Below are 25,155 nucleotides of genomic sequence, written 5' to 3' on the forward strand. Positions count from 1 at the left end.
CCTTTTAGGCTTGTCATTAGTGTGGGAACACGTGGTGAATAGCTGGAGTGTTGGTAGCACCAGCCCGAGACAGCCGCAGATGCCCTCTGTTGATTAAAAATTTCGCTCCATGTTTTATTCAGCGCCGGCTGCATGAACACAATGCCGCGGCGCGTGATTAGCCGTACCTGCGCCACCGGGGGAGCCGGGGCCACGCCGGACCAGGAGGGCAAGGCCCCCCGCTCAAAGGACGGGCACATAAAAACATGTAATCCCGATGCCCCGGAGGATTGTGGGTGCAGTCCATCACCCACTGTCCTCGCGCCCCCTCCGTCAAAGTGACACGAGCGCGCGCTCTCCTGTGGCGCTACATGCAGTAGCACGACCTTTGAAACTCCTCCGGCCCCGCACTTCCCCTGAACACCGGAATCTGAAAAATGCACATACAGTAATATTGCATCAAATTACATGTGAATGTTATTAATTATACATGTGCATACACATGATTAATTAATGATTTGAGAGTATAAACTGCATGTGTTTAAGCATAACCTGCTTTTTACTTCTTATATTATTCATGTTTTGATGTCAGATATTCACGAACCATTTGTATTGTTTTTATTCTTTTTTTTTACATTTCCCATCGCTAACGTTACTCCACTTTATTTTATATTGATGTAGCATTGTTATTGTTATGGCACAGCAGTTTTGAGATGAGGGATGGCATTAGAGAATGTACAGTATTTCCAGGGGGAGGCTTAAATTGCACATGACTATGCACAGACGAGGAGGGATAAAATGCACGTTGACGCTGTTAGTGTTCCACTTGGCTGCTTTATTGATTGTGTGGCGCTGGTACAACATCTCAGAGACACGCATGGTCTCCGAGCTGTTCGTTGGGGCCTCGTGTTACACGGCAACTAGGTTCTGGCTGTCAACATGTGGTCTCCGGCCCAGCTGACTCGTCCCAAAGGGAGCGGGACCCCCCCCCTGCAGGAGCCATCTGTATCCCAGACAAGGCCATCCATCATCTGCGCTGTAGCACTCAATTTAGGGTTCTTCTGCCGACGGCTTGAGGCGGCGGTGAACAGCTTTACATGAAGGTGTTGGTAATGAGAGCCCTTGAAACCTGCTTAGTGGCTCTCAAAGCCCGGCTCAGCGGCTGGAGGGAATCGCCGGGTCGCTCCCTGCGGCTCAGCACACACCTGTCCTCCAGGGCTGCTCCAGAAGTAGGTTTCCTGTCCCAATGTCTCACCGGGGCCACGGCAACACTAAATAACGGGAATAAGACGTGATTACTGCGTTCAGCGGTGTTCTCAAATAACAGATGCACTGGATTTTCCATGAAAGGGTAAATCTGCCGTTGCTCCATTCAGTTTCCTTTAATAATTCATTTCATTAAATGTCACAACAGAGACCTCTTATGTTAGTCATGTCTTCCAAAATCCTTTCTTTAAAATCAAATATGTGAACAGAAAGTAAACCCGGAGAACCAATTCCTGTTGTAGAAAATGCCGGGGCTGTTTCAGATTTGCCCTCTGGCCTCGAATGCCCCAAACGCAGCCACACTCATCTAAAAATCCATTAGTGCTCTTGAGCACTTCGATAATAGGGTAACTCTCCTCCTGTTTGCGCCATTAATTGTTGACGTTTTTGTGGTGGAACTTATGGAGGCTTGATGCATTTATTTGTTTATTTTTCTTGCCAGGTGTGTTCACTTACCATGTAGCTCACATTCATTTCCATCCTTGGGGAAATGGTTGCAGGAAAAAGAGGATTATGCAGTATGCAATTCATGAAATTGTGTTCGCTCATGCTTGAGGGCTGCCTGCTGCAACCACAAGAAAGTGCTTCTTATTAATTTCCACATCCTAGACTTTCCAAGCAACCTCCAGTCGCACGCCTGCTTCTCTAACCTTGAGCTAGCGCCGTCCCCACCGCCGCTGTAGGAGACGCCCGCCTCAAACCAGCCACCGTGCTTTTGATGCGAGAACCTTCCGCGCCAGGATTGAGGCTTGTTACCGTGTACGGCACAGCCCCGTGTCTTTGATGCAGCGCTGAGAATCTGTTTATCCTAATAGTTGGCAGCTGCAGCAGATGCGTTTTCGCATCCGAAGGACGCGTTCAAAGCCCGTCCGGCGTTTCTGTGTCGGTTTACTCAATCGCTGACCGCTCACCGTTCTGACTGTGCTCTCCGAGGCTGCGGGAGCTTCGCCGAGGGAAGATGGAGGAAGAATCCTCTTGGCAGGTGGGGTGAAATGTCACAGCCCGCTGCCCCGAACAGATGAGGCTGCGTTGCACACCACCTTGGCTGCCCAACGCGCGATAGTTGCAGCTTATCATATGTAAGCTCGGGGGGGGGAAGAGGCCAGTGGGCATTCTGGCGTTTGGTGTTGTCGCCCATCTCCACGTTGCAAATCTCATTCTTCATGCTGGTGTGCTGAGCTCTCGTGTAGTTTCCCCAATAATCGCACAGGCTGCTTGGCAACGCGTCTAAATCCCTCTCCTACAGGTTCCCAATTCCGTGAGACTTGTTGCGATGTTTCCTGAACCAAATACAAAAAAAAAAAAAAAGAAAAATCTGAGTTGGAAAAAGCCTTAAGGGGGCTCTATGCTGAAGTGATAGCCAGGCAGTCTTTGTAGGCCTGACATCAATCTGTCCATGCTCTAACTGGTGAGATTCTACCAACTTTAGGCTGCAAGACTGGGGGAATAAGTCAAGACTGGTACCTTGGAAGAAGAAACAGACCTTAAAGCATGTGGGCGAAGAGCATCGTCTAACTTTGCACACATTCCTCAATTTATTCTGCTCGGTACCATTAGGACTGCGAGTTTGATGTGAAGTAAACATGAAGCTCTTGTGCAAGCGTTCCCTGCATATCTATGAACATACCTGCATCTCTACTGGGTAGAAATTGGACTTAGATTGTGGAAATACTTCAGACAAGGTCAACATTTCCTCCACATCCTGTCAGTTAAAAGTCAGTTATTCTGTTCCTCTTCAGCACCTTTATTATTCCAGTTCATGATCAAATGCAATTTAAAGTATAAAGACAGACACAAACCTTTGTTACTCGCAAAAATTCTACGTACATGAGCTTCAGAGGAAATAAGCCTGTGCCAAACATCACATTACCTGAGCGACCTGACTGTTTCTGCGGGAGGATGGATGAACTGTGAAAGGCTTTGAAACCAGGTTTCTATCGCTGCATTTAGTTCACAAGATTTAGGAGCTGTTATTTTTTTGTTTCTATTCTTAGGCCGCCGAGCCTCCAGAGGGGCCAGTGCTTTCATTTTGATCACACGAGAAAAAAATATCCTGATTTTTCCGGTAATGATCCCCATCCTCGCCGTCTGGGTGACTGGCAACAGGAATTCCTGTAGACTAAGTCAATTAAAGGGAATGTCTCAACAACGGAGGCATATGGGAACGTTAATCACACCTTCGGAGCTTCACTTCAGCCCATCAGCGCCTCTTTAAGGAGAAATCCTCGAATTTATGTTCTCGGCTCGATCAATCCCTCACTTTATGCTAGGCTGCAGCAACATACATGAGTCTTTTTCGAAACAAAACGTCAATCTCTGGCATCGGCCAACAATTTCCTACAGCATCGAGAATGAATGAGTTCAGGAGTCGTAGTTCACGCTGAGCCCAAGCAAGAAGTTAAATGTGTTCCTCCGGAGTGCGTCTGCGCCTGTTTGCTAATGACATGTGGGTGCGAGCACTTGAGCATGTGGCTGAAAGGACTGTCACTAATAATGTAAATTAAATTTCTGTAGATAAACATATGGAGATTGCGGGCTGTGAAATTGACTCCAGGCTGTGAAATTAAAGGCAGAGCCCGCCGAGGTGATGGCTCTGGTTGTCTAAGGGGGGTTGGGGGGGGGGGGGGGGTTCGCGCTGCGCTGTACGCCTGCGTGTACCGCGGTTCAATTAGTGGCCTTGATCATTTTTCAGCAAGTCTGATAGGATGTGACTTTGTGATCCAGGCGGCGACGCACCTGCTCACTCTCAGATGTTTGATTTATTTGTTCATTAGGAACTCGCATCACTCATCAACCCCCCCTTCACACTCCGCAAGCACAATCATCCGCAGCTCCAAAGGGAAATACCAAAAAAAAAAAAAACACTGCCAGGCATCGTAACCCACGACGGCGCCACAAACCTTCAGCTAACCCCGGCGTGGTAATCACATCCAAAGTGGATCAAAAAATTAAACAGCGGCCGGTGAAACACCAGGAGGATTAAGTTAGCGAGGCTGCAGCAAAGTACAGCCCTGGAGTTGCTGTTCCTCAATAATAGAAATGTCAGGAAGCGGAAGGAGGAATGAGACGCGGGGGTGAGGACGGTGTCCTAACTGCAGGGCCCCGCAAGTCACAGCACAGGATTATTATCATTATTACTTCCCACTCACGTCTTTCCAACGGCGTTAACCTTTCTGGGTAGATTCGCACTAAAACCCAGCAGAAGAGACTTTCACCCGGTTTGGACGGGGGGCCGTCGTTCACGTCGCCCGCCGCCACGTTTTCATCACATTTCCCACCTCTTCCCGCGCGCTCGTAGCAAACGTAATAATCCCTAACAACCCGGTAATAAGCAACGCGCTTTAGTGAGACAAACATTAAAAGCAACCTTGCCTTGAGGAGGACGCGCCATTCGTATCCATTTTCATGCTTTATTTTAAAATGTTTTATCTCTCCCTGAGCGATCACTTTGTCGGCATCAGTAATGCCCATAAATCCGACTGTGGAGGAGATTAGTCTGCGAGAAGTGCTGCTGCCTTCAGTAATTAAAATTCTCAGAGATGGCCGGGGCTTCTCCCGCCATCGTCTCCTCAAACATCACTCGCTCTTTGTGTCCTTTTGTCCTTTCGCTGCTTTTAATCAATTACCAAACGTTTCAAGCTCGATGGCGGCATCTTTTCGTCTGTGTTTAAGCAGATGACAACCGAGAGCAACAAAAGAACCTTTGAGAGTAATGAAACCAGGGTCCGGAGATGTCCTGGTCCGTGAGCTGTCATCTCATCTCTTGAGGTTGTTTTAAACCATAGGTGTGATTAATCAATCACATGCATCATGTAAATTCATTGCAAACAGACAATCCTGAGCTGATTCTAAATCTGGCACAGCAGCTCAAATCGTCTGCTCTTCCTTATTGTTGTTACTGAGATAAGCAAATCCACATGTGGGTTAATCTCTTAACAGTCAATATGTTATTAATCTCATACAGACCGGTTCAACGTTGCTGTCTTTTGATTGAGTCGTGGCTTTCTGCCAGCTGCCGTTGTCTAACGCTGAGCCCACAAAACTCCTCCTGTCGGCGACCCGGCCGCCCGGCTTCTTTACGACGCCGCAGCCCCTCGCTCGGCTGTCGCACTCGATCAGGGGCCCAACGAGACGCCGTCGGGCCGCCGGCTGCAGCCTCAGCACTATGCAAAGTTAGGCCCGCGCCCACGCCTGACAAACAACTGCGCAATTTACAATTTTAACAACGAAACCCGCGACTCTGTCTGTTTGGACCGCGCCGTACGCCGAGGTAATGGTGACACTCGCGTGAAATATGAACGGCCGCCATCGATTCATCATCGTTATAGTCATCTCAGAGAAGAAGTGTGTGTTCACCAGATAAAGGCACTTAACTCAATTAGAGGTGTAACAACCGTAGTGGACATTTAACAAAGCATTGTGGTGAGAGGTTGACTTTTATTACCATCATAACTTCTATTCTTAAACACACACACTCACACTCACGGTCAGTAAATAAAATAATCACAGGAACCATTAGCTCGTAAATTCTCACCTGCCACTTCTTCTGCTCTATGGGAAACTTGGGTCAGACGTGTTTCTGCCTTTACTTTACTCTTTACTTACACACTCGTGTCTGAAGTGAAGATGTTTTGGTGCTGATCCGACGTCTTCAGAATGACAGCAGTCAAAGGAATAACAGATGTAAAGCAGGCTGAAAAAAGCCCAATTTGTATTTAAATCCTTCAGAAGGCTGTTGCCAGCTCAGTGAAGCTGGGTCCACCCTTTGATGGAGCGTGGACGGCGGTAATCTGCCTTGTTTTCTTCCGCCGTGCAGCCGACTGTATTTCACACAGTAATGGTTTCCTCCTTCGCGACGCTTTTATATACTTTTGCTGTATTTCTCCACTTGTCTGCTTTATCACCTCACGCAACCGCCCTCTGCCTCTGGAATATACAGTAGCGATGGCGACGAAGGCCCCGGAGCTCGCGTCGCATTTGTGAATTCTCCACCGACTTATGAGTGAAATCGGGAGTTTTAATCAGGAGCCTCTCCCGCTCGGTCAGCACCTGATTTTGTTTATGGCTTCCGTGACCTTTCAGGAGCTATAAAACTCGTCCACGCCAATCTCTGCAGCGCCGTAGGTCATCGCTTCATCAGTTATCTCTCTACTATAACAGCGTGACCTAAACTCTCTCTGTCCTCAGCCATCAGACTGAGAGAGATAGATGGTTTTATCTGTAAATGTAGCTGTAGCGCTACACGTGCCGACATAAATTCCCTGCTGATAAGGGCGGCCACTTTACAGGACAGCCGGCGGGTCACGGCCGCTGCCGTATCCCCTCATGCAGAATGGAAAGATCACACTTAATAATGCAAGTTTGGTTCAAACATCCCAATAATATCAGCTTTAGTGCCCATTTGAAGTTTAAAATGATGTAAAGCATATTTGTGATATTTTACTGTACATGCATCACATGTTATTGAGGCCCCCCCATCCTCGCGGCAGTCGGCCATCAGGACCACTGATGCTAAGCTTGATGGATACGAGATGGCAGAGAACATCGACTTAAGAAACTGCAATTTAGCGGCGCGAGCAGCTGGTTGTCTCGATTAGAAACGTGACACATAAAATAAATTCTCTAAATCCTAAAGCAAACTGCAACACAGCCCCCATGAGAGACAAATTAATTCAAGTGGGAGAAAACTACAAGAAAAATACGCTGGTACGAGCAGAATGACTGTACTCGCAGAGATGCAAAACAGTGGTAAATGAGCGGATTTGAGGTTTAACCTTACTTTTAGTCTGAATGTTACATTTACATTCATCATTCAGCTGCTTACTTTAATAAAAAATAAAAACAGACGCACCTCAAACTTTGCCCCAGGGGCAGATGAGTGTGTGTATGTGTTAGCATTTTTCATCCACAATATTAAAATGAGGGTGACAAGGTCTAATGCTCTTAGGCTCTAAGTCAGCCCAAATCTCTGATTTGGTTTTTACTTTTATTTATTTTTTCCTCCGGAGAGGTGATGAAATTACGATGATACGTTGCTACAAACTGGGAAAAAAAAAAAAAACTCTTGCAGGCGCTGGTAAAACCTAAATTAGCATAACCTCTAAGTGAACAGCGGCGCTCAAAGGTTGCTGTCCTTTTAACCTTGCTTGTAGCGCTGACGCGCTGATGTGACGGCCTCGCTTGCTCACCCGCTTCCCCGCGGAGCGGCGCGGCGCTAGCAGGTAGCCGCGGCCGCGTGACGGCGCCGCCGATGACGACTCACGCTCGCTGTAACCGGCCCTAAACATCTCTCATCTAAGCGTTTAAGCCGCTGGTGCCACTAATACCTGAGGGATTTCTCGAGACTCGCTCTGTGCGCGATTAAAAATTCACTGGTCAAACGCATGAACACCAAGCACTTGTGCGAGTCAGGCTGAAATTAACAGAAAGTAATGTATTTAAATGACCAAAGGGTTTATTCAAATGGAAGCTGCAATTATCATTTATTCCAGCCAAACAGGGGCCAAATATCAAGTGACCGAATGACTAAGCTCTTTTATTTTGCAGGAGACTGAGCTAATCAAACATTAAACAGTGAGACAATGTGCATCACATCGTATCTGTTTCCAATAACACTGGCTGCAGTGTTTTTTTTCCCACTGCGCCGGTAGAGCTGCCAAGATTTAAAGGATTAAAGCGGGCTTTTATTTTCCATGTTGCTACAGACCGCTTAACCTTGCGCTACTGTGTTGACTGTTGGCCACTCAGATTAACCAGCAAATGTACACATTTACGCGATTGACTTCGGGGCCGTACAAGTTTACAGTCCTGTAAAGCAGCACCGGATGCTGTAGATATGAAGGCATGTGTTTGCTGTGAAATCTAGCGAAGGATGAATCACGTCTGCATGAAGCCTCAAACGCACACATTTCATCGTTTCCACAGAAACGCGTGATGGAGGAAGATTATTGGGAGACGGTTAAAAACAAATGGGCAGAAGAAGAAGCTGTAGCGCAGGCACCGACTTGGGACTCGTGTTGTAGTATAAACAGAGCCGAGTGGATTTTAAGTGGAGGAGTTTTCAAAATGTCACATATCAATTAGGAAAATTGTTGCCGCCGTGGATTTCAACGCTGAGATGTTTGGTTCCCAGGATCCCCCTCACACAGTACAAGCCGAGCTCTCGAGATCGTTCCTGGCGTGTTAGCGCCTCACGCGCTAATGTGGCTCATTTCATGCCGGAGACGATGCGGTAACAGTAGGTGCTCACTTATTCGTGTGGCTGATGTTTTAATTTGAAATTGAACTTCTCATTCCTGCTCTCGGCATTTTGATGTTAATAGCGCGGCCTCCCCGTCGCCCTCCAGGCGTCGGTGCGGCGTGATTGTGGAGGGCACTTGAGGAGCGGCGGCGCGAGGGCGGCGGAGGGTTTCAGACGCCGAATATCTGATTACGCCAACTTAATCTGTTTAGACGCTAATAACAGCATCCGAGCCCAATATGGAAAATCATGATTTATTCTGCGCTTTAAAGTCCCGAGGTCAGAGGGCGGACGCGTGGCTGGAGGATACGCATGCGAGAGCCATATTTCTCTACTGAAGTTGAGCTGAATGGAATTAAACCGTCAGGAAGAAGGAAATTATTGTTAATAATTGACTGATTGAACTGAATGATTAATTTTAACAGTAAGTTCAAAACACGGAAACCTGTTGATGATGACCGCTGTTGTCACATCCTGTTGCATTTCCAAACAAATCACCGAAAGATTGAAAGATGAGATTTGATCACGTTTTCCATCCACCACCTCCTTATTCCTATTACAGTTTCAATGGAAATTCTCACCCTAAACCTAAAACAAGACCACACGCGGAACTCCGTGCCTTCATACGTGCCTTCATTTCATACATGCAGGCTATGTGGCTGAGCCGTGATGAAGGGTGACATTTGTGATAAATGCACTGACCATAAACAGTCAAATCATAGCAGAAGCTGCCTCCCGGCCTCTCCCCTCGTCGTGCTTTGCACCCTTTCCCTCCTGCCTCGTGCGTGTTGCTCCCCCTCAGCCCTGTGCACGGACACACTTGGTCAGAGTTCACAGTGATGGGAGCTAAAGTGAGTCACATCGTGGCCAAAGGCATTAGCAGCCAATGTTAGTCACCATTAAGCGTCTCTTCACCTCTCCTCCCACGGGGCCGTATGAACTAGGAGTCTGGGGCTCGGCCTCGGCGTCCGTGCGCTCCCATGAACCCAATGCGACTGGCTTCAGTGCACCAGCGACAGTAACACACTTTTATTTTCTCCATCTCTTATTCATTTGCTCAGTTTATCTCCGGCTGACACGTTGTCACTCTCCCCCAGTCTTTTTTGTCCTTTTAAAGAACACATTGAATTATTCACCCCGCTTCACGCGTGTTGCGGCTGCTGTCAGTCACAGATGAGAGGGAGAAGTTTTTTTTGGGTCATGTTAGCGAAACCTGCCAGAGGTGCACGAGCCGACGCTTCACTCGGCGAGTTTGTTTGAATGGCGCCATTACGCTTTTGAGTCGCATTCGAAACGGCTCCCGCGATCGTGTCACGTGACCGCGACGCTGCAGGAGCGCGAGCGCAGCACAGTGTGGAGCAAATAACAGCATATAGGTAAACATTAGTGGAGCGGGTCGGACGTAATGTCACGAGCGCGACGTTTCTCGCGGGAAGACGTGACGCGCTGCTCCTAATGGACGGAGCCGTGAAATCCACGAAAGGCCGCCCCGCTGACACACAGACGACATGGCCGCGGACAAGGTTGGCAAATTAGCCGCTCTCGGTTCGCCCGTTGGCGCAATTTGGTAGCTGACGCGTCTGATACCGCGGCGTAACAATACGCCGGCGGCGCTAGAGTTGAAAGCGGCGGCTGCTTTGTAGTGGAGATAACTCCGATTGGAATAAACTGCGGCGGACGTGAGAGTCGCCATTGATGCACGACGTGTCACTTACTGTACGTGCGGCGCCAGAGTTTGGAGATTGCGTGGGCGTCGCGACCACGTGCCGTCCTTGAGGATCCGCGCCGGATGTTTGAAGAGGGTTCAAAGGTCGACGCGCCAAAGACACGCGAAGGAGCGACTTCCATCACCGTTTGTCAGCTAAGTATGTGCCGCAGCTCACGCGAGCAATTAATGCTCGTCCCGCTCTCTCCTTGAGTCGAGTCCAGATGGTGGCCAATCAATCATGGCGCGTCACATGCAGACAGAGCGCGGGCTCTACCGCAACGGCGTGCGGGAGAGAGTCGAAGAAGCCTGGTGACTCTCCCAGTGACAGGAACAGAGTAGCGCTGAAAATATAGTTATTTGCAAAGTCAATAAAGCTCCGCTCTGGCAGGTAGAGAGACAGTAAAACCGATCCAGGATCATTTCTTATTCTTCCGTGGCTCCAGACCTTGGTTTGCTGGCCGCCGGCTATATTGGCGTTTAATACATCATCCTATCAATTCGGAGCTGTAGGACAAAGCTAACAAAAGCTTATTGTGTTTTACAGGCCTCAAAGACTTGACTCCAGACTTGATGCGGTTACACTAGATATTTTCCAACAGCAGACGCTCCAATTAAATCGTGTAATTACTCGCTATATTGCATTGTTTTGTTTCGGGGGGGGGGATTTGCATTTCTCGCGCCGGATCGAGCGCGCGTCCAGGAATTCGGGGGGATCCTATGCGGTCATGATGGGAGAGACAAAAGCCTCTTTTGTTTTTCCTCCTTTAAACAATGTTCAGACACAGACTCTCTAACACGAACGCACGGTTTACTGCCAAGACAAAGTCTTTGGTTGTTTCACGTGAGCTTCTTGTTTTGCTTTTTTTTTTTTCTTCGTCTGAGCCTCTGTCGCTGACGTGGGAGGACTCAGGTGGAAAGCGATGATGCAACAGAATTCCGAGCCAGAAATGTAATAAATTGACTTAATATTTTAACACGTTTATTGGATTAGAGCAAATTTATCACACCTTTTTTCTTTGCCAAACTGAATTATGGCTCCAGTGTTTGTCCCTAACCGCAATATTGTTTTTGACTAATAAGTCAGTCATTACATGATAGTGTTGCTTGCAAGGATTTATAATTAATAGAGCTGGATTAATGAAGCAAAACTTTAATTCCGCCCACGCGAGCAGCACGAGGCTGGCTGAAAATGTATATTAACTGTGATATGAGAAGAATGAATGACTGGACAGTGAAATTTATTTTCCGGCCCCTAAATCCATTCAGGCTAAACCCCTTTAATTTTCACTCTATTTTTTTTTTCCCACTCGGTGGTTCTCCTACACAGATTTGCTCTTGCGCCACATGTGTTTGTAGATCCTCTTAGTGTAGCCAGGCTTGAAATCCAATTTTGGTGCAGCTATAAAAGCCCAGACGAAAAAAAACTAAAATAAAATAAAGTTTATAAACTGTGATGACGCTCGTCATTACTCGTGGGAAGCTACTTCGCTACGCGGGCGCGGTGCGATGCTCCTGAGATAAACGCGAGATCAGCCCTGGTGATGTAAAGCTTGTTTTCGATGAGCTACAGCTTCTCGCCAGGAGACTTGTTCATCATCTGCGTTGTGTGCTTACCATCTGCCGCTGCTCCGGCGTTATTGGTTCCACCGATGTCCCTCACGTACCCCCGTGTGGGAATTTGCAGGATTTCATATGAACCCGCGTGTGCGTGAGCTTTACAGTGTGAACCAGGACTAACCCACGTTTTACAGTAAGAAGTTTTCCTCGTTTTGCCTGTTCCATGAGTCCTCGTCCTGTTATACATTCACAGAAAAGCAATTTCCATTTAAAGTATAATTTAGAGCTCGTGTTTGTATTTTATCTGTCCTTGATGCATTACGTTCGCGTCCGCGGCGCATCTACGCATCACGTAAAGAAATTGACTTGGGAGCCGTCTGTAGAGCGACACGCGCGGCTCACGGACAAAACCGTAACAAACGCTAAAATCGGCTCCGAGTGTGACCTCTGCGTTTTATCAATCCGCCTCTGCTGCACAGCTTAGCAGCTTCATCATATCTCCTCTTATTATCAATGACAATTTTGTGTTTTATATTATCCTCCAGGACCTTATCTCTCTTTAACCTTTTCCAGAGCGACAGAAACACGGCTAAGCTCTATTTGGGGAGAAATGGAAGGGAGTCGCTGTAAACTTAAATTAATGAATAACATTTTGTGTTCAGAGGGGAGGAGGGGGGCTGCTGATCTCAGGATGCTGGCTTGTTGGTTGTGAACTCTGCAGTAGATGCTCGCTGCGACATTATCAGCCGTAAAAAGGAAATACTGCCCAGAACACATAAACACGCTGGTGCCTGGGACAAATGGTCACATTTTATAGCATTCCCTGACTCTGTATCATATTTCCCAGGCTGTAAGAGCTCAACACAAGGTTTGATATTTTCATATCTGAGTGTAGGATGCTCCTAATAATACTTTGCTATGTGTAAATATACTCCAATAAAGCCCAAACCAGGCCGTCCTGTCTCGGTGCTAGACAGACACGTGGAGCCTCTCCCGCCGTGAGCACACGGCGCTGCTCAGCTCTAAAGGGCCCCATATGTATCCCAGCTCTGCAGGAAGCATCATCATCTATCACTGTCAGCGTTAATATCGTTTCCCTTCACTTCCCAATAGGCAGCTTAGTGTTTGGGCTTGGCGGCGTTCATGTTCCCTGACTTGTGTACTCACAGGCCCTCACCTGGCTTTGCTCCCTGCCACAGCGCGTGAAGCTAATTTTCAGCATTCCGCGCAGGCAGCGCTTTGAAATGCCTTCCGCTCGAGACATCTCTCTCGTCGTCCCGTCGCCACTCGCCGCGATTTAGGTTATTATGGATTGTGTTTGCTTTTTTTCTTCTTTTTCTTCACAGACTGCTCTGGAAAATGTTCTTGTATTTCATTTCGTTTAACACAGGTGGAGGATGGCAGCAGTTGGATTGCAATCGATTATATTTTTCAAATACTTGGAAAAGTATTGATATGTGATGCTACAACTTCTGAATCTAATACATCACCATAGTGACACAAAGAAATGTTTATGAACGTCTGCTTGTCGACAGTCTGTAGGTGAGACTGCACACAAGCACAAGTGAAAGAAACTGATCAAAGCTAGAACAATGGATTCTAGCGGCTTCTCTACGTGTGGGTCACTTCACTTAGATGCAATCTCCCTGTGTACGTCTGTCACGTTCCCAGGGATGAAAATAACATCTCTCCTGACAAATGATAAACTAATGACGGGTTTTCAGTCCAGCGGCGGCCCTTGTGCCGTTCACACTGCCTTGATTCGGGCAGATGTAAGTGTCAAAAAAAAAAAGAAGTCATTCTTTGTTCTGAAAGTCTGCTATTTCAGTCCCTTCCAACCAATCCAGTAAATACACGGGGGTCAAGGTTTACACTTGAATGCGATCGCTGCTGCTCTCCTTTTCAGTGCTATTACAGTCAGCTCACCTCTTGCCTCTTATTCACAGCCACGATTTTGTACACGAAGAAGTGAAGAAAAACTGTTATAACACATCTAAAAAGTGGATTATTTGATACTGTAGATGAAATTCATTACCGCCTGCACACAAACGTTGTATTTGCTGTCTGATGTGTTAGTAGCCACATTAGAAATCATTGATGAGGCATAATATTCACATCCTGACTGCCTAATAAGCTCTACATGCCAGCATATGGAAATGAGCAGCCTGGAGCAATGATCTGAAAACTAAGACCACAATTTAGGATATCCAAGTGTTCAGTCAGATTTTCAGGATGTGGGTAATATTTTTTCTCCGAGCGTGAGTCAGCGAGCGGTTGCTATTTCTGTGCCTCGCTTTTGTCCACAATTCAGTATATTGTCAAATGTGAGCAAACGGCGGCTTTGAGTGCGCGTCTGTTTACATTGGGTGTGTGCTCCTCGTATATGATGGTATGAGGAACAGACAAACGGAACAGCTGGCCCGGTGAGAGCTAAGCTGCCAAGTAAACTGTGCTTGGTCTTAAGTCTGGGTTTAAATAGACACAGAGACAGTGTCTGTTTTACTCCCAGGAGGCTTATTTCTGACGAGGGAGGCAAATTTCCAGTTTGCGTGAGCGCTAACTGTGAAGACTGTGAATTGTGCGACGGAGTCGCAGTGAAGTGAGCCGGTTCTGTTTTTCCCGCGTCGAAATCCCGCGTTGGGCCGCTTTCGCGTGTTAACGGCAGGTCAGTTGCTCTTCAGCGAGCTCTTCCTCTCCTGCTCTTCCTCTCTGATGGAAAAAGACAAGGGAAATCGCCTCTAAGCAGGCCGGCCTCGCTCCGTCGCCGCGTCAAATACCGCCGCGCTCGCAAAACACATCGACAGCGCTCACTTCCTTTTAAATTAGCTTTATTAACTTGAACACAAAATCACTGTGTTTTTTTTCTTCCCTTTTTTTCTGCACAAAGCCAAACAGAGGAAAAAAAAGATAAATGTCCTCGGTTTATCACGTTGGCACTTCAATTTTCCGAGTTTCAAACAGACTCTGCTCCCTGGCAAAGAAATTAGTTAAAAATTAGTACTTGAGGCTTAATCCTTCTGCTGATGATTCAGTGGCATTTCAAGAGCCCTCCGTGTGATATACTGGCTATCGACGAGCGCGCCGGCCTACGTATGCATGTCAATATGTCAGCCTGTGACAAGCACGCAGATATTGTTGAAAGTCTCAGCGTGCTCCTTCGCTGGTGTTTTCTTCAGCCGGAGGAATTGTTATGGAGGCTGGGAAATCGTTTCGAAAATCGAGAGGCTTTTAAATTCATCGCTAATGGCTGTGCTGTCAGACGGAGAGCCAAATATACAACCTGCACTCTTAGAGAAAGCTCTTTAAAGCATAACATGATTCTCCGTAGGTTAAGATTGTATACGTTTGCTTCTAGGATTTAATAATGATAGGTAATACAGCCGGAAGAGGACTCGACTGTATTGTGATTAATAAATCCACAACTAACTGTTAAAACACACAGGAAATTCTTCCCAGCATGGTAATCCACTACAGATTTGAAAGTTGTGCGTCGTGGTTCACCCACAGCTCCCTAATTGACTCCACCATGGAGTAAATGAGAAGAAAATGAAAAGATAAATTTCTCTAATGGAAGGAAATGAAGTGTGAAAAGAGACATTCCTTCCAATATTTCCTAGGATGCACCATGTTGGTAAATTGAAATGCAAAAAAAGAGGATCTGGCGTCTGTAGGACATGCAGGACAGATTCTGCCACGGTTACAGGAAATTAGTCATAGAAGTCGTTTTAATCCCAGACTTATCTACAAGTCATGCGCCGACTCATTCTCGTTTGAAACGTAGCACAACACAAAAAGGCATGAACATAAGCAGGTTCTAGAGAAGACGCAACAGGATAAAGAGCGGCGTGTAGCAAATTTAAACTGATTCTGATAAATTATAAATGATCAAACAGTTTATTCCCAATTAAACTACTCCAACAGCCCTTCAGCGCAGAGTTCAGGTTTGTGAAACGTGCTCCTATTTACCCCCAGCGGCTTCGGTTCATGCAAATAGTGGCGCTGAGCGGATCTGTTTTTGTTCTGCTGCAGCTTAAAGGTCAGCTGTGATGAGCTTCCCAGCACCATTAAGACACAGTTTGTTTAAAGCCTGTCTGAAGGACGGTGCCGAATGAACCGCGACGCAGACAGGCCATAATAAAGAGGAAACTTATGGTTCTGCCCAGTGAAGTCAAAGGGCAGACGGAGGATAAGGGTGTCTCATCTCAATATGCTTTTATCCTCGTGACTGAAAAAAATAAATAAAATGCACGGACAAAAGGAAGAATTACGGTTTCTGCACCGTCACAGACGTGAGGGATGAAGCTGAGCTCTGGCTTTTGGTTCTTTTACTAAATGGCTTCTTCTTCCTGCTGCTGCTCTTTTAATTTAGTTTTCTTTATTTACTTACTGCTACCTTTTCTTATTTATTTCCACTTCTATACGTCTTTTACACTCGCAAATGAAATGATCAATTCATTAGGCTGACTAATGGAATCATTTATCAGTTTCACCTCATTAATTCTTATAGTGGTTTGTCTTCACTTTGCACAGAAAGAAGTGTTAAATCGGCACATAGTGTGGAAATTGCAGAAAATGTTAGTAACAGGAAATTTTCACCTTAGGTGTTGGAATAAATTAATGGAAGGCAACCTCCACCGGGGACTCTCGGAGGAGTCGGAGTGATCTGAAGACGCCGTATCTGAGCCCAGCGGAAGCTGCTTATTGATTTGCTTGTCTAGTGGCTCTCTGTAATAATAAGGAAATAAAGCCCTTGGATATAAGGAGATTGATGTCAATCAGCAGCCTGCCTAAAGTGTGGCTTGTCCCATCTTATTAGCGCTCTCTCCATTCACTGAGTGTTCGCTGATGACTCCATTGATATGCAGCTGAAGTGAGGAGGCTGTCTGTTGCCATCTTGAGGAGGATTCCCCTATGACTGCTCACTCTGTCATCTCAGGCAGTGTTGACGGAGACATTGTCATGGATCTGTGGTACATCAGGGCAGAGCATGTGCTCGTACCTCTGCTCTAAATGCCGTGCATAATTGGGGGCCGCTCAGCGCCTTCTGGTCGCGTGTCCGGCTCTACATCAAACCTAAGCCAACGTGCTTAATGCAAATACAAATGTCCGTTTGAAACCAACAATCTCACGATGCACTCTGTAAAAAGCAGCAGAAAAAGCCTCTACGTACTTAACCACGCGACTGCCAGACTCGTTTGCCTCCAACACCCGTTTCTGTATTACACTGTCAAGTGGGATTTTTTCCACATCAGCGGCTTAAACACGGTTGCATACTGTATTTCAAAGGAGTTTTAAAATAGTGATAACCATTAGCGTTAAGGGTTGCGTGGCGTTACTGCAGGAAGTGATGGGGCATAGGGACTCAGTGGGTTCCTTCAGGAACACATGGCCATTCTCCACACTCTGAAGACCGTTGGAGTCCTCTGAGGCCCTGACATATGCTAAATGTGCTCACAGAAGAAGTAGTTCTCCATCTAGATTTCCCCGAGGACAGTAAATGGTATCTTATTGTATTTGTGCCACTGCTCCGGATAAGGTAGCAATAATCTCACTGCATCGTTGTAATTACCCCTTTAGTTTATGAATTAGCTCTAATTAGCAGCCACAGTGATGCAGGACGTGATCTTAGCCTCCCGATCATTGTTCTCTGCTTTCGGTCCATCCCAGAGCATTTATGAACACGGCGCAAGTATCAGGAGGGTTAGTCTCCTCGTGATTCATTTGATGCTTTCGACATGATACAACTCACCTGCGTGTGAAAGGTTAAACACGACAGCGCCGCACCGCCTCCGCCAACCTGACAGGGCTCATGAGCATCACCGTGTTCAGACGCCGCCCGGGTGATGTCGGCGTATTACGGCGCATCTACACCTGATTGGACTCCTTCAAGCACAATAAATTTAAATTGGCTGCCGGACGGGTGTGTTTGGATGAAAACAGGCGAGGACGGGCTCGGTCTGCGTTTCAGGGGTTTGGACGGCAAATCGAACGATCGCGGCTAAGACAACAAGACTTAGCGCCGATATTTACCGGCATTTCTAACAAAACAACACAAAATGGCCTCTTGTATTTTCCTAAGCCATTAGGCCTTCGCTGTGTCTGTCATAGCAGCCTCGGAATGGAGGCTTAGGCACCGCAGCAAGATCCATGTTTGAGCTACAGCTGAAATGAATAGTTTTTTTCTTTACTTAATTCAGTACACAGTGTACATTTGAAGCTAGCATTGCTATTAATAGAGAGGTATTTTAATTTGTCATGGTTTACATCTCCTCCACACGTGAACAGTGACAAGCTAAATTGCCTGCCATGTTCAGTGTGTGGCAGGGGAAGGACGACGTGCTGACCAATCACATTCCACTGGGGGTTGTTTGTCATCCTGGGGCAGCCTTGAGCAAGAAGCTTGTTGTTACACACCCCACACATTTACATTTTGAAAAATGCTTCCTGCTCGGCGAGCCCTTCCATTACACTTTGTCTACTATGCATTTTGCCGGCCCATTTTCATGCTAGTGTAAATATTACGGTTTCAAACGGAGCCTTTGTTTCAGCCGTTGGGCGGCTGAAAAGTAAACTAGAATTCACATCATTTACAGGATTAAAGATTAAGGTTCAGCCTCTGTCACATAATGAATGTTACGGTGTTTGCAAACAACCTGATGAGATTCATAAAGACACATCCTCATACACGGCCTCACACTTAACGAATGACATTTAAAATGCAGCTGTGAGCGGCTCGCTCTCAAACTGTAAACATCCAATTAAGGTTCAGAGACAGGAACAGTACGCTAGCTGTACTGGCTCCTCTGTAATCACCACAGCGAGGTCTCCAACCTGTACGCATTGATCTCCTATTGATCTGTGTATGAGAAACTCAGGTTTAACCCGCTTCTCCATCCCCGCTCTCCCGCGTTCACTCGATATTTCGACTGAAGGGCAGCGACTGGGTGGTCAAACGTCGACCAGCTCAGATAGAGACATAGAGTGCAGCGCAGATAAGGAAATAAGAGGCAGGGGAAGGCTGGCACTTCAATGCAGCAATAACAGTAATCTGGACCAGTTCGCCGGCTATATCATAAAGAATGTGTGCATTCAAGATGCCTCTTTTCTTTACAATTACAAGGCTGAGGGCAGTTTTATGTACTTAAATCATTTATGAAGACCTCCTTCCACTCTCTCTATTCTCTCTTGTAGTGAGACATGTCAAATATGCTTAGCTTGCCTTTATAGCACAGCTTTGGCTGCTCTTGTTGTGACAGAATAAGGCTACAAGGAAGTGTTTCTCCTCCATCTTAAAACATCAAAAGGTCTTTGAATTGCTTCTGTCGCCCAGGAAAGATAAATGTGGCTGTTACAGCTGCCAGTAAAATGTAAAACCATGTGTCAATTCTGTCAGCCGGGGAGAGGCTTTGTAACAAGATTGTTTACTCTTCCTCTCGAATCGCCCAATCAAACTTTTATTAGCGCGCCGGCTGCCGGTTACGCTGAACTGCATTAGCGGCATGTTACGCTGGACCTGCAAATTTCATGAGCAAAGCGCAGCTTCTCCTGTGTCACAGTTGGTTTTGAGCACTGGTGCACGACTTCTCCCCTTAAGCGCCAGTGTTTTCTACAAGGGTCCATGCGGCGTCCATGGCAACAAATCAATCAAAATTGGATATATAAATATTTTCCCCTCACTGTATTTTGTGAACCCCTGTAGTTGCAGTGGCCATCCGTCCACTGTCGGAACCCTCGTCCTCGTCTTTTAAACCACCATGACTTGATGCTAGCGGTTATTTAGCATCTACAGTAACACGCTCTCCAAAGACCATTTTTAAACGGATCCTCCATCTCTCACGACCTCCAGCTGGGGCTCCCTCGTCCTCTTGGAGCACTGTAGCTAATAGAAACACTCACCATGGCAATATCTCACTCATTTGCAGCCTGTGTCAACAACATCCTTTCATCTATAAGCATGAAAAGCGTGCTGACAGCTTTTCTGCCTCATTAAGGCAAACTGTCATGCAGAATGCAAGCTAATTAAGGTGTCAACGCCGACTGCATTGTTTAATGCAGACACATGCGCATAGACACGTAAGAGGATTATATCTCACCTATTATCCACGCTGCGATTCAAGAACGCCGGCTTGTTTTGATGTTAATGTTGCCGCGTCGTGGTCAGCAGATTAAGCGGCGAGCGCGCGGCTGAGGGGAAACAAGGAAGCGCTAAAGCTACAGATAAAGGTGAAACAGCGCTGGAAATGGGATGCAAAGGGAGAAACCGCAGTGATGCTGTCGTGAAAGAAAGAATTCACTGTGGGCTGTGGTATTATTAGTCGGCTCATCTCGGCACCCTAAAAGGACGGTGATTGCCATGGATGTCTCTTTTTTTTTTCTCCGCCAGTACCCAGAGAAATAGATTATATTCCCACCTCTATTTCAGCGAGATAGAAAGAAATCCTGCCAACACACACCTTTAAACAGCGAGTCAGCATTAGAATTTCAAAACATCAAAACCCGTTTTTCATGTGGCAGAAAGACTCTTTCTTCCCATCAGAGCGCAGATAGGCTAACTAGCAGCCGGCTGGGGAATGGTTGTCCGGCGGAACCCACCGAGGACATGCAAACGAGGCCGTCTTTGCCGCTGTTTACTCTGTCTGAAGCGTTTTAAGAATGTGCAGCGGTGGGAACCATTAAACCATCAGATCCACCCCCCCCCCCCACGAAACAGCTAATGTGAGGAAACCGTAGCAGGCGATGGGGTAAATATGGCACTCTAGGACTCGCAGCGCAATCATTTGGCTGCGAAAACACTTACACTGCATGAGCTGGTCGGCCTGTCTGTCCTTGTTGGGCTGTTAAAGAATACTCTCATGCTTGAAGCGACAGAGAAGCCAATTGACAGGGATTTTTTTTGGCTGCATTGTTTTTTCATATTTGGCTTTCGTGCCTTTTGCCTCGTTGAAAATGGGCAGATTCATGGCTAATGCCCAGCTTTGACCCCTCTTTAATAAAAGATTCAATGTATTCATGTGTCCAAGGTCACCACCTAAATGTGTGTGTTTACTTGTGCTTCATGATTGAGAACTTTTCTTGTTGATCTTCTCACAAACGCCTCTCACTTTAACCCTTTCTTCTCCCACGAGGACCTAACTGAGACTCGGTCGCCTGCAGCCTGTGATTTTGATAACAAACCGGCTGCATGCGAGCGGGCACCCACGGCCGTCAATATTAATCCACGCGACTCCTAAAAGAATGTCCTTCATGGCAGGAGAAGCGTGCGGTGGGGGGGGTACGTGATACATTTACTGCTGCAGACACCGTTTAAAAATAACATGCAAATGAGACGGTATGTGTGTAATGACAGTTATGATCCTACATGCATCATGTGCTGTACATTAGTCGCAGTGACCCACATAGACTGTTTTTCTATAATTAAGCTTCTAACATGGAGACTATGAAGGATTGTGCCACTGTGCACCCCCCCACATATATGTGTATAATAGACTGATAGCAGCAGAATGTGTTTGAATAAGTGCACAATGAGGCAGCCTCTCACCTCATTAGGCATATTTTTGGTATAGACAGAGTTGATGATGCTATAATGAAAGTGTCAAAAAGGTGCCGCTCTGTACTGTAGGTTGCCTTTGTCGATCACTGGACTGTAATATTTAGTTAAACCCAACCCTATTATCTTCATTTCTCTGTTCCCAGGTCCAAAGGAAAGCAGCAGCAGCAGCATCAATGAGAGGATGCCGTTCACGCACTCATCAACGCAGGACGCCGAGATGGAAGTGGTCACCACGGCGTCGCCGGTGAACATGCCCAACCACCAGCCGGTGCTCAAGGGTCTGCTGCTCCACGAGCACATACTCACAAAGAACTTCCAGGGGGACCAGCACTTTTTCAGGCGGGACGGCTCTGTGGCTGTGTTCCCCACCGCGCCGGGCTCGGCGGCGCTGTCCGACGCCACGGAGTCCGTCACTCGCTTAGTCCCGCACGAGGACGCGCCGGCGTTCTCGGACATCGCCACCACAGCCACGGCGGCGGCCACCTCCCCGCTGACCACATTCTTGCCCACGACACCGAGGCCGCCCTTGTCTTACGCTCAGAAGAAGTCCTCTAAAGACAGGACCAGGGGTCCAGACAAGGCGGAGCCGACGACAGACTCCCTCACCACGCAGATGGTGCCGAAAAGCAGAGGTTCAGGGGGCGAAAGCAGCCCAGCGGCTGCCTCAGCATCACAGAGGAGTCGAGCTCAGAGCCGGGTTGCCACGGCGACCACGCTAGCATCAGAGAGGACGGAGAAGGGCGGGGGCAGCGATGCCCCGGTGAAGAACAAAACCAATCTAACTGAAGTCACCACCACAGCGTCCACAACCGTTATCACAACCACCACCATCACCGTCACACAAACATCAGGTAGGTTCATGCTTCCACCGCGAGCAGAATGACTAATAACCGGAACCGTGAGATGTTTGTTAGCAGCAACTTTTCCTCCCTCACACTGCAAATTCAAATTGTAGAGCAGCTTCCCTCTAACATTTAACATTTCCACTCTAGAGGACAACAAAACTATGCATCAGGCTCTAAACATCGCCGCTGTTCATTTGGGATGCTGCACACAGCTATTCATCCCTCCACCGGGGATAACGGAACTGCTCATGTGTCAAAAACAATCTGATTTTCCCTGATGTGCCCTATCTGTCCTTCCCACCGGCCACAGCGGCCTGAAGGCCCAGATGAGCAGTGTCGGTGAGGAAATCTGCAGCGATGGTTAGAGGGTTACAGGGCCACAGAGACACAGGTGGGCTGTCAGAAAGATCAGTGGTCCGGGAAAAAGGGAATCACTTTTCTTTTTACTGTCTCCCACAGAGCCGTGCGGACTGAATTTCACCGACCCCGAGGGGACCGTCGAAATCCTGCAGCATCCCGAGTCTGGCGTGGAGTGTAACTACTTGGTTACTGTGTATCTGGGATACGGCATCGAGGTCCAGGTCAGCGTTACAGGGTTAACACTCATTAAACCTGCTAATGAAGTGGTTAGACAAAGGAACGCTGACATTTTATTGGCTTCTAGGTTTAAATCTTTTAGATTTATTCTTTATTTTATCTAGAGTCTTTGACATAACATGGATGAGAGCAGTGAGACCAACACTAAGGCTGTTGATAAAAGTTGCAAAGTGGGTGCGGATCGTGACCAATGGGCAGTTTAACGCCTGCATACTCACCACTGCTAATCTAATAACGCTAATATTATCCAGGGCTTAAAGGAACGCAAACATGAATTTGCTGTATTTAAGGCGTGTAGAGCACAAACATATTTTGCCTCAGTCCTGGCTGTTACAGTGTTCATGTGTGGGTTGATGGAGACAGACAGGCAGCAAATTGCTCGGGCGAGTAGGTGGACGGGGGCATCGGAGACGGGGTCCGTCTCAGGTTGGATGTTTGCTTGCTAAGTCTTTCACAAAAGGTTATAAAAATTAACTGTCAGTGTGTGTGAGTGTGTGTGTGTGTGTGTGTATGTGTGTGTGTTCCCTGGCATTTTCAATTCCTCAAACACCTCATTTACCACTGGAGACTTTCGAATGTGTGAGCTTTGTCTTGCTGCCTCTGGAGGGCTAAGATAAGTCTTGACAGAGTATATGTTTGAGAGTGTGTTTTTCTCTGAAAGCTTCCTCTGGGTAACTTAAGTAAATCTTGAACCTCTTATAAGTTCAGACACACTCACCTGCACACACACACACACACACACACACACACACACACACACACACACACACACACGCAAACACACACACACACACACACACACACACACACACACACACACACACACACGCAAACACACACACACACACACATGCATTTCACCGGAAGACGTATCCTCTCCCAACTTTCTCTGCTTCTTGGTAGAAAACTTTAAATAGAGCACATAGACAGTTTATAGTCAAACATCAACCAGGCCTGATGAAGGAAGGGTTCCAGCACCACAGTGTGAACAGATGGGGCCACTGTCTCCCTCCCTCCTCCAGCTAATCCGATAGTGATCTGATAGCAAACGATACAGACAACTGCTTGGCATGGCTGGAAAGAATGAGGAGTCATGGTCTCTGTTGCCGGCAAAGGAGCGAACTGACGCCGGGTGGGAGGACAGAAATTGAAGTCAAGCATGTGTCATAGTTTCTCATCAGCAGGGTGTGGAGCTCCTCGGCCCGGAGGCTTCCCGGGTCTCAAGGTTTTAAGGGAGTGAAGGAGAGCACAAAGTAGACTTTTGAAGCAACGCCGAGAAGAAATGTTTCGCGGTTCGCAAGTGGCACAGTTTGAATGTTTTCACTTTAGGGGGAGATTTCGTTCACCGTATTTTTTTTTTCAATTTCACAACATCTTCAAAATTAAATTCTCGGCTGAAATTCCTCTTATGCTTGATTCGAAGCGTAGCTTTTTAAAAACAACGTCCTGTCTGTCGCCGTTTCCTGATGAGCCCATCACGCAGTGAACAGGCCTTCCTCCGGTCACATGCTCGCGCTGCGCGTTGCGGAGCAGGGGAGCCATAGGAGAGGCATTACGTTGAAATGCGCGTTCCCTGCTTTGGCAGCCGGCCTCCGTTATGGAAGCCAGTCATCATTACAGCAGACGAAGCGGCAGTTTGCAAGGGCGAAGGAGGGAAATTAGGTGACAGGGAAACTGAAGGACAGATGCAGCGACTGCATAATAATGTTACTGTAGTGTACTTATGCTTCAGGAAGGAAAGATGCATTATTTATGAAGCCTTTGGAATGACCTGGGTTACTGCAGGATGATCTTTGTATATAGTATAAATATGAAACTCTAATACAGTTAATATTTTGTCTTTTACTGGTGAAAAGTCAGTGAATAATTTAATAAGTGGAATATTAGATTGACTTTGATGATGAAGACAATGGTGCAGATGCATTATCCGAGCTCTCCGTAGCTGCGGCTGGCAGACAGCCTTCCCGATATTAGCCTGTAAGGCACCTTAATAAGGTTGGAAATTCATTTATCTGTTGATGATGGCAAGTCGTCCAGGCCGGGAGCCAGCGGTGCAGCTCTAAATCACAAAGCCACCTCCTTCCATTCGCTCGGTGCTGCATGTTCCCGCCAAACAATTCGACTTTAGCTCCCACAAGGCAAAGAACATTTCACCGTTCTAATAGGAACGCGATTCCTCTCAGCCATTATAGGAGCCAGCGTCCAGGAGGATAAGTTGCAGAACTGACTCATCTCCATTCACGGGCACTTTGTGGAGCAACTCTTCACTCTGAGGTTGCTTTGTAACCCTTTCAAGCTTTATGCAAATGGCCCATTCTGGATCGTTAAACTATCCCAAGAAGTTCTTTGTGAGGCGCGGTTCACATCAGTTCAAAACCAGAAACTCATAAATGTTTGAGTGTTGTTCTTATAA

At 47.1% G+C, this 25,155-nt stretch overlaps 1 protein-coding gene and 1 long non-coding RNA gene across 6 annotated transcripts in view; one reads left to right on the top strand and one right to left on the bottom strand.

The window, feature by feature from the left end:
- Positions 1 to 25,155, top strand: part of LOC114869133 (seizure protein 6-like) — a 65,800-nt gene that overhangs the window by 14,026 nt on the left and 26,619 nt on the right. For 4 of the 5 annotated variants that reach the window (XR_008696665.1, XR_008696666.1, XM_029173036.3 and 1 more), the window contains exons 2-3: positions 21,444 to 22,151; positions 22,605 to 22,726. Coding sequence is in view for 2 of the 5 variants with exons in the window: in XM_029173036.3 (XP_029028869.1) it covers positions 21,444 to 22,151; positions 22,605 to 22,726 (830 nt within the window). In the remaining 3 variants the exon portion in view is untranslated. Of the gene's footprint in view, positions 1 to 10,218; positions 10,351 to 21,443; positions 22,152 to 22,604; positions 22,727 to 25,155 lie in introns of those variants that run through there. The other variant, XR_008696667.1, reaches the window with a different exon arrangement.
- LOC129605126 (uncharacterized) lies at positions 554 to 10,342 on the bottom strand. Its single transcript, XR_008696669.1, has 2 exons — positions 10,201 to 10,342; positions 554 to 1,250 (listed from the first exon to the last, which is right to left on the bottom strand). It is a non-coding gene; the product is annotated as an uncharacterized LOC129605126 (long non-coding RNA).

The sequence above is a fragment of the Betta splendens genome, chromosome 14 (genome assembly GCF_900634795.4).
Source record: "Betta splendens chromosome 14, fBetSpl5.4, whole genome shotgun sequence".
Taxonomy (NCBI): Eukaryota; Metazoa; Chordata; class Actinopteri; order Anabantiformes; family Osphronemidae; genus Betta; species Betta splendens.